Source organism: Drosophila biarmipes, chromosome 2R (assembly GCF_025231255.1).
Source record: "Drosophila biarmipes strain raj3 chromosome 2R, RU_DBia_V1.1, whole genome shotgun sequence".
NCBI lineage: Eukaryota > Metazoa > Arthropoda > Insecta > Diptera > Drosophilidae > Drosophila > Drosophila biarmipes.
In genome coordinates this window covers 13081075-13096775 of record NC_066615.1, presented here as the reverse complement: position 1 = coordinate 13096775, position 15701 = coordinate 13081075, and the positions used below count along the sequence as shown (strand labels likewise).

Genomic DNA, 15701 nt, shown 5'->3' with positions numbered 1-15701 from the left:
GCCCTATTTATGACTGCATTTTAATTACCCAATTAAAGTCGTCCCTTTCAGCCGGCTACTTGTGGTTGCTGCAGTCATTTATGGCTTTTTGTTTTTAATGATTTTTCAACGTGTCATAAACTTTTGTCGTTTGTAGGTTTCTTCAAAGTTATGGTAGGCACTTCGTGTGTGGCTAATGAGTCGAAATCGCAGGCAGTCTGACATTTACGCACACGTCGCCCATTTTAATTGCTTCAATTAACGCTGAAGTCGAAAATCAAAACCTGCCACGCCCACCGCCAACTAAACCGTCAACTCACATCCGCTTGTCATAAATTGGCCGAGGAAAAAAGCCCGAATTTGTTCATATCGAGGGAAATATTTGCGTTTAAGCCGCAAACCAGTTTGGCAGCCTCAGTTTGGCTTAATTAAAAGCTGCATTTTTGGCAGAAAGGGGCGGACCGAAGAGTGGGGCTCTTGCCCAAATTGATTTCCATTAAGGAGTTGGAATATGAAATATTTCATTGGATTGGAGTGGGTTGTAAAAGTGCGTTGCGGCGCCGCTGTGACAAATTTGCCTTTTCGGCCAAGTTAAGTGTATTGTTAACACCGCTCAACACAATTGTGGGTGTTGTTGGCCCGACTTGCCGATTTCTGCGGGGGCGTCAGGTTGACCCACATCCGATCTTGTGGCCAAAGCTGCTGCTGCTGCTGCTGCTGCTGCTGCTGCTGCTGCCGTTGTAGAATGTCAGCCATGTGGGCCCGAGACACGTTTGTAGTATTACTTTTATGGCCCAGGCCCACGCCGGGCTTTTCAACTTACCATTTTCCTCAATGAAGGCGCGTTGACTCCGCAAAACCAGCGACCTGGAAACGAGTCGGACCAAAGAAATTCTTGTTAGTGGAAATTGGCAAGTAAAGAAAACAATATAATGAACGATGGCAGGGCCTGTGCAAACAATAACAAAGAAAGCCTCTTGCGAAATGCTAGAAAAGCACCAACGATATCTGTCTTTGCTATCAGATTTAAAAATAAATCAATGCACCAGGTACACGGAGAAAAATGGTGAATGAAATAGATAAGAAAAATATAAATGTTATTTTAATATTATTTTATATACATTATTTTTAAATTAAATATTAAAGAATTATATAACTGACGATCAAATAATGTGAACTAAGTTATCATACAATTTCTGAACTTTTTATGAATTTCATTTTTATTTAACAATTAATGAATTAACTTTATCTGAAATAAAAATATATTTGCTAGCAATAATTTATATATTTATGGATTTAAATTGCATTCTTCAGAATTGCCTTAAAATTATGTACCTTTGACTGTAAAATAAGATAATTTATCGGTAAAGAACTATAAACTCGTTACAAATAATATAAATGAATAAAATTATAAGGTTTATCAAAACATTAATATAATCACAACTATGTACTCAGTGCTACTTTTTTCCCGTGCAATCGACACGGAATGCGACAAATGCGAAGATACCTAAGATACACAAACAGAGCGACAGATAAAGATAGAAGTCACACTTGCCTTAGGGAAGAAATTATAATAAAATATATCAAGCTGTCAGCGTTTTGAGTTCTTGTTGTCGCCCCCTTTGTTTGGTATTTGGAAACATCTTCGGAAATATATTTATGCGTGCGCCACAAAATCCAGTATAATCTATTTGCCCTGCCAGCCAGAGGAATGGTTCTCGTCCCGCCCCATCCTCATCCCCCTATCCCCATCCACATCCCCATCCTCATCCCCACCAGAACTCATTAGTGAACTTTGCCGCCCTGATCCCTACTCCAATTTTCCTTGGCTTTCCTGGAAAACGTAACATGCGTGCTGCATTTTTCATTTTTCCACTTTAGTGGAAGCGGAAACTGCAATTATTTATAATTTGTTTTGGGTCCCGATGGGGATTTATTCGAGTGCCCTGAGTTATACCAATGCAATTAGCCAAAAAGCCAGATTCACCTTAGGTTTTCAGGCTCTATCAAATTAATTGCCTGTCATGTTGTGGCCAAAACAACAGCACTGCTGTTTAATGGTATTACAAATAAAATAAAATAAGAATAAATATTTGCGATGTAGTCAAGTCGAAAGCCGTCTGGCAATTTGCTGCCATATTTCTCGAGTCATTTTTCACGTTTCCATCTTTTGGGCCGATTTGAAAATGTATGTAAAATGAAAATTTATGCGTCAACTGATTTATGCGGTTTCGCTTTATGCATGTTACATGAATGGAAAAGGCCTGACATGGACCTACTCCCCCATATCCCCCCCTCGAAAAAGTTGCATTCATGTGGAACGGTTGCGGCATCGCGTATTTTTGGATTGCAGACCAAATTAATATGCGTGTTTATGATAATGATACTCGGAACCCGTTCTTCTTATGTTCTGCCTGCTAGATTTGTCTAGCCACAATTTGTTGCGGCTTTTCCTTGTTTATGCCGACCGATTTCATAATTAGAAATTATTATAATTGGATTCGGTTTGGTTGGACACTAAGATATACGGGTTGTGACATTCTGTGCAGTTTATTTTGTAGAACCTGCCAGTTCGAAAAATTGCAAGATAAGAGTGACAATATCATATTCAGGGGAATGGTTTTTATTTATATTTATTTTTTACTGACAGATAACAAACATTTATGATTTTTTTTAAATTTTTCCATGCCGTGTTTTAAGTTTACAAATCAATTTAAACTTGTTTGGAAACACCTTCGATTATTGATTTCAGCTCAATGCCACGCCAAACTAGCACTTAAGTTCACACCTTTAACACCTCCATCATAAATACACACATCAACAAAACAACATCCGATAAACACTTCTAGTTTTGGCCATTATAACACCCTCACAACTTGGTAGCGACTTCCTTCCTCTCCGGATTGCTGTGATATCAATCTGCGGATCCATTACCCCTATCTTTACCTCCAGAACCGCTTGACGGCTTCCTGCTCGGTGGGCGTCAGGTGGGTTATCTTTTCGGCAAACGTTGACTCATCGTAGCCCCCGGTGGCGGAACCGTGGAGAATCATATCGCCGGCGCTTTCGGAGCGACTGCTCATGCCCACTGCATACGCGACTTCCTAGTGGCCCTTACTCGACGGCTTTCTGCGATGGCATTTAATTGGCATTGGGCTCTTTGGTTTCGTGTATTTATATATTTAGCTAATGGAAATTCTATGCCGAAATTAATTAACTCCGAAAGCCAGAGACGCACAGCTTTTGCCCCGACAGCGCGGCATTTGGAGGAACACTTTTCATCGCCACTGCACTTTTAGGTATTTTTTTAGATGACTCAGCGGGCTTGTAATTCTTTTTAGATTTAGTTTCACGTTTTGTCGCCTTATTTCTGTGTTTTTGTTCGGATTTCTTTCTGCGCGAGTTAAACGCTCCGCGCTCGAAAATCGCTCGAATCGAACTGAATGCGCCGGGAGAAAAACTTCACGAGTTCGCCGCCTGAACTTTATGCTCTGTAAGTGTGAGTATGAGTATCTGTGTGTGCTGGTGCTTGGCCCTCGTGTGCGTATGCGCTTCAGTATATCTTTTGTATTTGTTTTGGTTGTCGACTTTGTTTTTGTTTGCCGACGATCGTTTAAGAACGCTGCTTGCCGAGAACCACCCAAAAAAAACGCTCAATAACTGAAAAACTAGAAAACCAAAACACAATGCCAAGTGTACATTTGTTGTTAGACGTTTTTAGCCCCGAGCTTAGCTCGAACGAGAGAGCTATCGATACGATAATTAATAAATATAAGTAAGTGACTGCTTAGCAGCACGAAAACCAGTTCGTAACGAGTCCGCTCCGACACCCAAACAACCCAACGCGATGCCGATTCCAAGTCCAATTCCGAGTCGAATCTGTGTGGACGCCCGATAAGCGAACTTACACCTGTACTGAGAAAAATGCTGCTATACGTCGTGATCAATTTGATAATCTTCCAGTTTGAATTGGATTTCAGTTTATAAAATATCTTTGAATTACAGAAAAATCTACTGTAAAGCTCGGAGACCTTTAAAAGATCTTCAAGATACAATATCTTATACCCTTAAAAATGGAATAAATAATATTAAACTACCTTAATTATCCACCTTATGTTCATATTTTTCCCGTGTATTTGAGTTGTATTTGTATCTTAGTATCTGAGGGGTTCTCGTAGCGGAAGCATTTGCCATGATTGATGAAGCTAGAAAGGTGTCGCCCTATCCTGGCTGTTTGATCTTTCACCGTAGGCATCATTAAGTCCCCCAGAAGCTGAGTTGGGAAATTAAGTTGCTACACCAAAAGTGAGATATCTTTCGGGACAAGACAGGTCGTTAAGCAGAAAGATATTCCGGCTAACTAATTTTAGTTGACAACGGAATGTGCTTACTTTAATGAATGCCACACGGGTAATCCATAAAGTTCTGTAAGTTGCTTACTTCCTGGGTCTTATCTCATCATTCATAAAAAACCTGCCGCAGAATGGCCAGCCAAAAAACCAGTAGTTGTACAACTCAGCGGGTTACAAAGGCCTGGGAATTGTGGAAGAAATGTTTAATTATTTCCAGACAAATTCCTTGGTGGCAGAGAAAATACCCGGCGGCCATTAGAAATCGATTGGGTGTGACGCATAAATAATTGCAGCAATTTATTACCCCATTAAAGCAATGAGAGAATCCACTAACGCATAATTAAGAACCGTGAAATCCACTGGCCAAAACACTAAACTTGTTTATGAATAGCAAAAAACGAAAAATAACAGTTCGACAGAAACGGAAACCGGCTCACTTAACGTTTTGCGTTGAAAAACACACAAAAACCAGAGACGCCGCGACACTCGGGTAGAAATTCTCGGCCAGCTCAGAGGGCATGAAATTTCGTTGCTGCCGCCAAAGCTAATACAATATTCATATTTCCGTGGAAAAAAGCTGGGCTCATTAACATAAATTACAAAATCAATGCTCGCGGGAAATACTAATTATGAAATAAAACGATCGTTTCATGGACTCGCACTCCGCGGCCACTCGGGGTTCAATAGACGGCCGCTGATAGGCGGCTCTGACATCGATGTCTTACCCTATAAGGCGACAGTTGTGTAAATAACGAACAATTGATAGTTGTTGTCCGCAGAGCAAACATTTAATTACGTTTATAAACATTTTGATTAGGGAATAGAGGCGCATTTGTGATCATCCGCGGCAGCTGGTTGCAGCTTTTCAATTGTTCACGATGGTGGGAGTCGATGAGAAATACGATTAAAGACCAATTAAATACATATTTGATTAGAGAAACTATTTATCATCCTCAAAGACTCTAAAAAGTATTCTAATTAATCTTGCAGTCGGCTAATGCAAAAACGTGTTTATTTTGTTAGTAATTTAAAGCTAAGTGAATAAATCACAAGTTAAAACGTTTTAGCTAGTGTTAAAAAAATATTCAAATGAAATGCAAATTTAATTCAATTCAAATTCAAATAGAAACATTAAATTAATTAAGAATACAGGTGTATTTTATTTTTGTTTGTTAAAAGAATTCCAATGAAATGACCAAATTAAATTTGTGAAAAGCAGGTAATTCAAACATTTATGTGTTTTAAATTGCTTTAAATTTTAGTAACTAGCATTGGGTTCAATAGCAAAACATTCTTTTTATGTAGTATTTTATTGAGCTTTTTTTTAACATTAAATTTGGACCTTCCGTTTTTTTGTATTATGCAGCTCGATGTTATATGGTTTTTTGAGTGTCGGTAAATAGATCTAAAGTGCCGTAGAGCTCCAGAGTTGCACGACATGCAGCCCGACCTATTGTAATGACTTTATGAAAGTCCGCCCAGAGTGCGTGCTAGTGCTATCTTATCTGCCGACCTGTCAATGTGTATGAGTCGACAATATGTTTATTTATATTTATTTCAATTCGAGAGCAGAGTTCGAAAAGGGAGACAACCGCACTCGAGCATTGACAATGTTGGCGTTTGTTGGTGCTTTTTATGGTTGTGGCTCTGGTGTGTTGGTATAATAAAAGTAATTATAGTTTTCCTAAGTCAGTGGGTTCTACTCTTAAAACATTTCCTCATAACAACTCCATATCTTTCAATTTATTTTGTATTCACCCTAAAGTAGTTCTAAACGCCATTCAATTATCGGGTCATCAAAAAGCTCCAACAAAAGATATGGAATTACAGCCCAAAAAGTGTGAAGTTCAGGCCTCCATCTTCAAGGCATTGTTCCTTCTTGGCTGCTTTTTGGGTCATTTCAATCAACACCTGTCAACCGGGCCGCATCTCATGCGTTGGCGGTGTCGTTGTCTAGACGGGGTGGAAAAACAAAAACTCACACGGCTGTTGAAAATCAATTAAAAGAAATTGCTGGCCACGGGGCACGAAGAAATCTTTCTCGGTTCGAGGCACATCGACACTTTCGCTAAACAAAAAAGAGATACATTTTTGCATATCGATAAACGGGGTTTGGCGTTCATAATTTATGCGATTTGGTGCAGTTTACGACAGGCTAACAAATTTTTGCAGCAACCGCCCCATGGGGCCAGCCGCTCGGCAGCAAGAGATACAAGATGCGAGCGCAAGATACAAAACGCCGCCAGGGGCAAGCCATCAAGGCCGGAGATGGAGTTTTCCAACGGGGGCTTGGAGAGGGGGCTGCAAGGGGGCCGCGGTCCATAGACGAAGTCTTACGACCGCCGAAAGCCATGAGGCGCATAATCGAAAACAGAATTGCGGCGAACGCGTGCGCCGGAGCCTGACGTCAAAGTTGTAAATTATGATATAGCATGTTATAGCCACGACGGCGATCGCCGATCGCAGATCGCAGATCCCAGATCGGGTCGTCGACGGGGGGCGGCATGTTGCCCGGCCGTAAATATAGTATTTGAGTTAATTGCAAACGTTTGTAATCGTTAGGCGAAAAGGTGATCGCCGTTGACGATCATCACTTCGGACCGGACCGGAGCGCCACCCACTCACCGCGCACTGGGAAAATAATTAGATCATTTCGGATTTGATAGTTTGAATAATAAACAATAACAATAAAATTAATAGTTCTTGTAGAAATAATTTTTCAAGTATTTAATTTTAAGATAATTCGCATGATATATGCTCCAGAAACAACAATATGTTATATATAAGATATAGTAGATCTTTAACAAAATGTATCCTTGCAGATAACGCTCATTGAAAACTATATCCGTTTGGTGCCATATTAATGTTTCTTGTAAAAGTACGTTATTATTCAAAAATCCTTTATAATGTATGGCAACAGTAGACTATATATAAGATTCAGTAGATCCTTACCAAAATGTAACCTTGCAAATACTGTTTATTGAAAACTATATCCTTTTGGTACCATATTAATGTCTCTTGTATAAGTACGTTATTATTCAAAAAATGTGTAGTATTATATAGTAGCCTCACGGGTACTATATCTATTTACCTTATTGGAAACAATTTCACTTTAAGTATCTAATTCTAAAGATTGATATTTCTTCTGCAGATACTTAATGGAAATCTAAAATATTTGATAATATTATTATTATTATAGACGGTCTATGTTCTAGAGAGATCCATGTTATATATATAATACATATCAGATCTTAAATAAAATGTAGGTGTACAGAAACTTATTTCTTCCCGTGCAATCATTATTTTTGCCAGCTCAGGCGGCGATTTATCAACAATCTTAATGCAATTTCAATGCCTTCAATTGTGAGGTTATCGTACGTATCTTGACTGCAAATCAAAGCCATGAAGCCCCATTGCATCACTGGCAAAGTATTTCGCCGCCGGACGGCAATCGTTAAGCGGGCAACTATTAATGAGAGAAAGATCACCTGGGGTGGGGGTAAATGGGGATCGACGTTTGCGAGATACTCAAGCGACAAGTCAGTGACAGATTGTGAGAGTTGAGCTTGACATTTGGCTGGCAGTTTTGCGAATTGCCATCGGGGCGTATGCGCAATTTGCATATGACAAGCTACAAAACGACTTGAACTGATGACGATGCCGCAGTCAAATGATGCGCCCCGCCTCTTAATTGGTTAAATACGTTGTTATATCACCCGATAACTGATAAACAAAGGCCACAAGCCGATCCCTGAATGGCTCAGTTAATTAATTTCGAAGCTATAAAGGGTTTAATAAAAATTTTCCCATAGATTAATGCAACTTTTAATACCTGATATGATTTTTCTGCAGCTGTGGCTAAACTTCCCTAGCTGGTGGCTTTTTTCTCCCCCCCTCAATTAATAAATATTAACACTTTTGGCATTGATTTTCCCCTTGAGCCATGCAGTTTTGTCTTCCACTTGGATCTGGGCGTATCGGATTTCGTAATTGAATTTCAATCGGTGAAAGTAAATGGCAAACCTCGTACTCGTAGCAACGACTGCAAATATCCCAACCACTTTATGGCCAAATCGTGAGCGCATAAACAAAAATTGAAAATGAGTTTGAACATTCGCCGAATGTCCGTGGTTTGAATTGCGCATTTGGAACAGGTGGTTTGTGAGGAACGCTTCTACGAAGATTATGCAAATATTTGGAGTCCAAAAACGGATCAACGAGGCAACGCAGAAAAGGTGACGGCATCGTTGGAAGTTACCTTTTGTACCGCGTTTGTGTGTCATATGCAAACGAGGCCTGGCAAAAATAGAATCCAAAAATTGATATTCGATAGCCAAAAAAAGAGGCGAACCCGCACGGAATGCTGTTGACAAGCCAGGGGATAGATACTCATGAGTTTGCGTGTTCCGTGACTATTAAACAAATCACTTTTGTCTTAGCCACAAGAGTCTCGAGTTACCATCACCCCCTCAAGAGTCATTAGCCAACTTGACCGCAACAATGGCGATGAAGTAATTTTATTATATGTATCTTAACACTTGAAATCACAAAGAAAAGAGGAAAAAATGGGTACGTTTGCCCTAGAGCATTACGATTTGAACAACGAATTCGCCAAAGTATAACCGTCCCAGGTGTGCCAACCAATAATAATTGAGCAGCCGGCAGACAGCGACATCGGACCACAAAAAACCCAAGTCATAATAGACGTGGCTCAGACAATTGTCTACCCCTGAGCGGAAGCACTTGGCAAGGTTGGGAGCCGGAGCTGATTTCATTCATGACCAAAAAAAATACACCTAGCCCCAAAGCAAAAACATAAAAAAAGAAATAAATTACTTGCCAATTGCAGGCACACAAGCTCAGACGCTTGACGCATGCATAACAAGCCTTTGACTTACTTTTTAGTCAAAACAAAACGAGCGCTTCAGTATTGGCAAGTCGATGAGGTATTGTTGCCAGCCTGGCAAACCAATTTAGCCAAGTTTTCTCACAAAATATCAAAATTCAACAAGTGCAGGCCAACGGGCTAAGCCAAAAATGCATTTTGTATCTTGTAAAAACACACAAAAGAAGGAATCTGACAGTAGAACCGATTTTTTTTTGGTAATTGGATACTCTGAAGTTTGGGGTGTCGACTTCTTAGTACCCTTTAGTTCGAAAAAAAAATATCTTTACATTTTTAATTTTAACAAGAACTTTGTTTATTCTCATGGTCCACATCCTTTAAATTTATTTACATGAAATATACTGAGTTGATTAAAATTCGATTACCTACGTATTTTAAATGATTTATTTATTGGTAAGTGTTATAGTTGTTTTTAACGGCTAATTAATTGAAAAAAAAAGTGTATCCCTTAAATATATCAAATTAAATGAAATTTAAGTTGTTGTTATTAGGGGGTATGATTATACCATTTTTCAGATCTTATGGAATAATAATTTATCCATTAAATTCGTTATATGAAAACATGCTTTTGGAACTGCAAAAGTCAGCTGTCAAAAATATATTATTCACAAATAAAAACATCTATTTAAATGTTAAAATATTGGAAAAATATAAATCCAAATCAAAGTTCTTCGAAATACCCCGTCGATTGCGAGGGATATTGCAGTACTGGCATTGCAACAGTTTATGACGCCAACCGCATAAATCAAAAGGCTCTGGGCTCGGATTACCCACGAAAAGTGCAGACCCAAGACGTTTCATCTCTGCTCCATTCTTCCCCTGATTTTTTCCAGCTTTATGACGACGAAACCGGCTGGCATAATAACAGAGAAGAGAACTTGGTCCCTGCACGACGGCGCAAATAACTTTGCAGCGTGACTGGGATAAAATGCCAAGCCACACACAGCTGAAAAACAACATAAAAAACGTCGAACAAAATACCCCAAAAAGCTGGCGAGGCATCTTCCACGAGACTCCAGCCAAAGGCGGCAAAATTCAAACAAATCGCTCAAACAATGCCACAAAAATGGGAAACAAAAAGCAATACAAAGAAAATGAGAAAACAATTTTTTCGCCTGTGACACGACTTGAGCAAGTTTGTAGCCGAGCAATTGTGGCTGGGCATTAGAAAACCCCAGAGCGCCTTTCGACCCGGCTAAACCCGCCTCAGATTTCATTTAATTGATTACGGCGAACGTGTGTGTATTAGAAACGCTCGATTGGGTGGGCCATGGGAACGGGGCGTTTTTAAACGCTTGAAAAGCGCCACAAAACGCATCCAATTTCTACGAACAGTGGGTACTAAAAGTGATTAAGCAGCAGATAAAATATAATGCAGATAGATGTGGAAATAAAAATGAAACTTAAGCCAAATACAAACACCTCTTAAGCGTTTAAGTTGAAGGCCATCTTATCGTTAAGGAATCCTAAAACATTAGAGATTTTTGTACATTACTTTTTATTACATTTTGATAAACGAAACCTGAAGCAAAAGTGATTCTAATCAACTAAGTAAACTATAGATATAATAAAATAGTATAATTAGAGCATTAAAGCGGAGTAAAGTAATATAAAGAAGTTTATTAATAAATTATATATATTTTTATTATATTTTTTTGATTTTGGTTTTTGAATATTTTTTCACAATAAATCCTTCTGAAAACCAGAAAGTTAAATTTTTTGTCCACGAACTTTTGGCACTCAGTGCCCCTGCACTCGGCTAAGTGTTTTAGCCATATTTCGTTGCGGTGCGCAAATCTGTTGTTTGTTTTTTGCGCTACTGTTTTGCCGCAACTTGGTGTTCATAACTTGGCTAATGAGTGCCACTAAAACAAAGCAAAAACCGGGCAACAACAAGATGCAGTGAAAAAACTTGTTATTGCCCTCGTCTATGAAGCTGCGACTGCGCACAAATTTGTAAGCATTAAGTCGGAGGCTTTTTTCGTCCGTCTATTTGAGTTTATTATTATGGCCTTTTTGCACTGTCGGACATTTATTGGCTGTCTTGTTCGGTGCTATGTTGCTTTTTGCTACCCACTTTTATTTGTTTGTTTACTCGACTATGCGATTAGCCAAGTTCATGTGCTCTGAGGGTCACGCGAGGCGTGGCCAATGGTCTGTGCCCCTGTCTATGAATGGAGTAGGCCAGTCAAAGCTGCATTTCCCAACCACTTTAAGCCTATTAGGAGCCGGAGACCAATCGATCTTGGGCAATGTGCCGCTGTATCTGCAGCTCCGGCTTATAAGAGATACCCAGCCACTTATGCCAGGCATCTCACTCGAACACTTGCCGTATTTCAGCGACAAATTGCCAAATACCTTCAGCCAATTCCATTGATCTTTTGCCATCAAAGCCTCGCCGCCGCCGCACATTGGTCAGAAAAATGGAAACTCTAGCTGCTGGGCAATAAAAGTTTTCCCATTGTTCGAAGATCGATGGCTAAATGGGTTTTTTATTACGTTGATTTGACGGCGGCAAAAAAATGGTTTTACCATATCCAATAATCCATCAAACATGAATGGTCTATTCAACTTTTAATGGGCTATAGTTATTGCTAACGAGCTCTCGGGCAGTTCAGGTCTATTAAAATGATTTTGACATTCTCACACAGTACCTAACGATTTCTCAACTATTTGGTAAGTACCAACACAAATGACACGTGTTTGTTGAAGACAAATATAAATACACTTTTATTAATCAATTACTTCAAATAAGGAACTAAAAATATGATTTTTTAATGTATATAACTTTTAAAATCAAAAAAATATAAATAATCATATTTTTACCTATATTTAAATTCCAAGTTAAACCATAATATTTCTAGCCAGATTTCTTTAGAATTTATTTTCAAGCCGACATTCTTCTACGGTCATGCAATCAACCTTCAATAAAATATGTTTACAATTATTCTTGCAACCCATTGTTGGAATATCTTTGCCCAGATCAGAAGCGTTCCCTCGATAGCCTGGCATTGAGCTCATTGAAAGAAACCCGCAATCGAGGCGGGATTTTACTAAATAGATATCTGCGATTGCCCGGGGGCCATCATGGGCAACTTTAACCCATTGTGACCCACCGTTTTGCCGCACTGGCACGCGAGCCAACTGGCCAACTTCTGCAGCAAAGCTTGCGTGCTGTTTGTCTTGGGCCGGCTATTGGTTTTTCCTGCTACTTAAGGCCAACATGCAACGGCCGAAAGCCATCTCCTGGCTTATTAAAACGCAATCAGCGCAGTCACAGGAAGCGGCAAAAGAGACCAGAAAAACACACGAAAAGAAACACACTTCTTGTTTGGCCAAGTCAACGCTGCTTTTGACCATAAATCGCAGTGGGGCCAAACCGCCTTCAAAACTATGCGCGGCATTTGTGTCAAACACGCGACCCAGTCTTCCAGTGCGTCTTTGTGCGCAGTCTTCGCTCTGCAGTCTGCAGTCTGCACTCCACACTCCGCCGTCCGCAATCTTCGGCAATCTGCGCGGGCCACAGGCGTCTTCCCCTTGGAGACCCGGCAAACAATTGGCGACAGCCACTGCCACTTTTGGCCAGCTCCCTGGCTCTGGCCAAATCTGCCAAATGCACTAAATTGGCAACTGGCTTAGAAAGTCGCTGGGGTGGCTGCTGCTGTTTCTGCTACTGCAGCGGGCCGAAAGAAAGTCAAATGACGGCCAATGCACGCAGCAAACTGAGGCGATGTAAAGTACTTTTCAGGTTTGTATGTCGGCACAACATAAAGATGCATTTTAAATTGCAGATACTTTTGGTTTCTAGGAAATGCGTTTCAGATATTTCATTAAACATTACCACCATAAATAGGACAATAAATATAATTTATTTGTTTTTTTTAATTAAGAAAGAATTTTTATCTTCAATATTTATAGGGCTTTGAAGTTAGACTCATAAAATTTTAAACGTAAGTTTAGGTACAATCTGAAGAATAAATTAAAATAGTTCGTTTAGCATAAATGTGATGATCATAAATTTATTGACTACTTTTGTTTTAGTAAATGGAACAAGGAAACTTCATTCAGTAAGATGTATTTTGAACTATGAAACAGAATTCTAGTAGTAGTATTGTAGAGAGGCTCCTGTGGTGTTTCAGAGGTAAATATGAAAACCTGGAGGGCAGTTTCCTCCCCGTTTTTAGTGTACTTACATTATGGCTTATTTACTGCCGATGCTACGATGTTGTCCAAGTCGTAATTGCTGATTGTTGCAGCTGCAGTTGTTCTCCCTCGCCTCCCCCTCGCTGCAGTTTAATTAGCAGCTGCAGGGCGCATCCGCAGTTGCTGTTGCCGTTGCAGTCGTAGTTGCTGCAGATGCATCTCGCTGGCGCAGCATCATTAGCTGACTGATTGGCGAAACTTAGACCGCTCGACGGCTTCGACACCTTCCTTCGCGACCCCTTCCCGGGACTTGCTGTGCTGCTTTGATTACTGCGGATTGCACTTTTCAACGCGTTGTTGTCGGTGACTTGTCGTGGCTGTCGTTGCTTTTGTATCTTTTGTTTACGCGAACGTTGCCAGTTGCATGTTAATTAAGTGCGCCTTGACTTCATTTTCCTTATCCAGTTTTGAGTTTGGCTCTGCAAGGGTTAACCGATTATTGTTGTTGCTGCTCTGGGCTTATGCCTCATTTATGCTGAACATGCAGTCTAATGGGCAACATTTGTTTTATGTCAGCCTGATGGGCAGTTCAAATATCTATTAGATACATTAAAGGCACGTTTTGTGGACTCGTCATGGCTTGCACATTTATGCAAAATCATAGGGGCTATACCTTATATGATGAGTTACTACTAAGGATTGCTGACACACGGATGAGCAGTCTTGGAATTTCTGAACAGCCGGAGGGCTTATAGTGAGAATTTAAGTTACAAGAAGAGGAATGAAATTAAAGTTATTACCCTTTTGTCTATTAGAATTATGAAATAAAATATTTTTATACTTCAATTGGTTCAAAGAAAATAAAGATGAGCATTTTTTTTTAATGTTTAAAAAGGAGAATGAAATTAAATTTTTTGATTATCAAATAATCAGTTATATATTAGAAAGAAAATATATATTTTGTATGTCTTTAAACATTCTAAGGAAATGGCGAATAAGGAAAAATATGTTTGCTTTCTTAAAAATGTTCCCTAAAGAAACAATTATTTAGACAGCAGAATGTTTTTTAAAGGTTTGTTGTTTATGGAACACCAATAACTTTGGGCTTTTAACATTTTTAGGACTTATTGCAATACGCTTTAAAAATCTCCATAAAACACTCCAAGAAAGCCAAAAATTCCAAGGTTAGCACTAGTATAAGATCCGAAGTTATTCCCAAGCAACCCACGCAAGCTGACAGAACTCATAAACCAAATATCGCGGCCGAGAATTTAGCGTTGGCGTTGCAGCTGCGAAAAAACTCCAACTGACCAAAAACCAAAAACCGAAAAGCAAATGCCTTTTGCCCAGTTTTATGATTTTCATATAGTAGGTGCGTGTGTATATTTCGCGCTGCTGACTTTTGAGATCACTTTATGGGTTGTTGGTCTTATAAAGCACTCTGGCCACCCGACGTGGGTTGGTTTTTTAGTGCGAAATTGTATCTTTTAATGGCTCCGAGGTCCGCACAGCACTAAGGGGCATCTCTCGACGGCATTTTTTTTAACGAGTCATTGCAGGTGCATTAAAACTGACAAACTGAGTGAGTGACTGAGTGACGGGCTGGCCGCCTGATGAAAAGGCCTCAGAATTTCCGCCTCTGGGCAGCTTGTCTAATGCACTTTTAATGATTTTACACAAGCCAAGTTATGCCCACTGCCTCGTTTTTAGTAACAACTTGTTTCGGTTTCGGTTCACGCACCTGTTTCACTGTTTTCAGCTCTTTTAAAGGCGCAACAAAAGCAACTGCCGCTCAATTACAAGCGACAAAACGTTTTTTTAATGAAGCCGGATAATTTGTCGCATTTTCCCACACACCACAAAAACGGCCAGTTTCGAAAACAAGAAAATCGAAATTGGAATCGGTCTTGGAAATGGATTTGGAGTTTGCGCGACACGATGTTGCAAGCGACGCGTACGAACTGCAACTGCAACCGAAGTTGTGCAGCTGCCGAGTGCCGGGAAAAACAAACCCGGCCAGATCTTACACTCGCTCTCTCTATATATAGGGAGATATATCTCTCGCTCTCCCGGGTTCCTAACTCTTTCCGTGTTGCCAAACGAAGCGTTCTAACGAGATCTGCATTGGGAAAGATACAATACTGTACAAGCGAAATAAATTCAAATCGCGTCGCCAGTTGTTTCGTTGTTGTTCGCTGGCCGCGCTGCTCGCAACTGAACGCCAGGTGCCAATCCACTCGGCCACGAAGCCCAGGTAAGACCAGGTAAACGCCGGCAGAGCACTCGAGTGGGTAGGCTTCAATGGGTTAACTGGCCCGGCT

General features: G+C 40.0%; 1 protein-coding gene across 3 annotated transcripts in view; it reads right to left on the bottom strand.

The window, feature by feature from the left end:
- LOC108030028 (KN motif and ankyrin repeat domain-containing protein 1) overlaps positions 1-15597 on the bottom strand; it is a 29718-nt gene extending 14121 nt beyond the window's left edge. Inside the window, exons 1-3 of one of the 3 annotated variants that reach the window (XM_044092431.2) lie at positions 15408-15597; positions 13431-13859; positions 803-846 (exon numbers count right to left, since the gene is read on the bottom strand). In XM_044092431.2, coding sequence (XP_043948366.1) covers positions 803-846; positions 13431-13432 — 46 coding nt within the window. In that variant the 5' untranslated portion in view covers positions 13433-13859; positions 15408-15597. Of the gene's footprint in view, positions 1-802; positions 847-2925; positions 3597-13430; positions 13860-15407 lie in introns of those variants that run through there. The other 2 variants (XM_017102573.3, XM_044092426.2) reach the window with 2 other exon arrangements.
- Between the last annotated feature and the right edge of the window lie 104 nt (positions 15598-15701).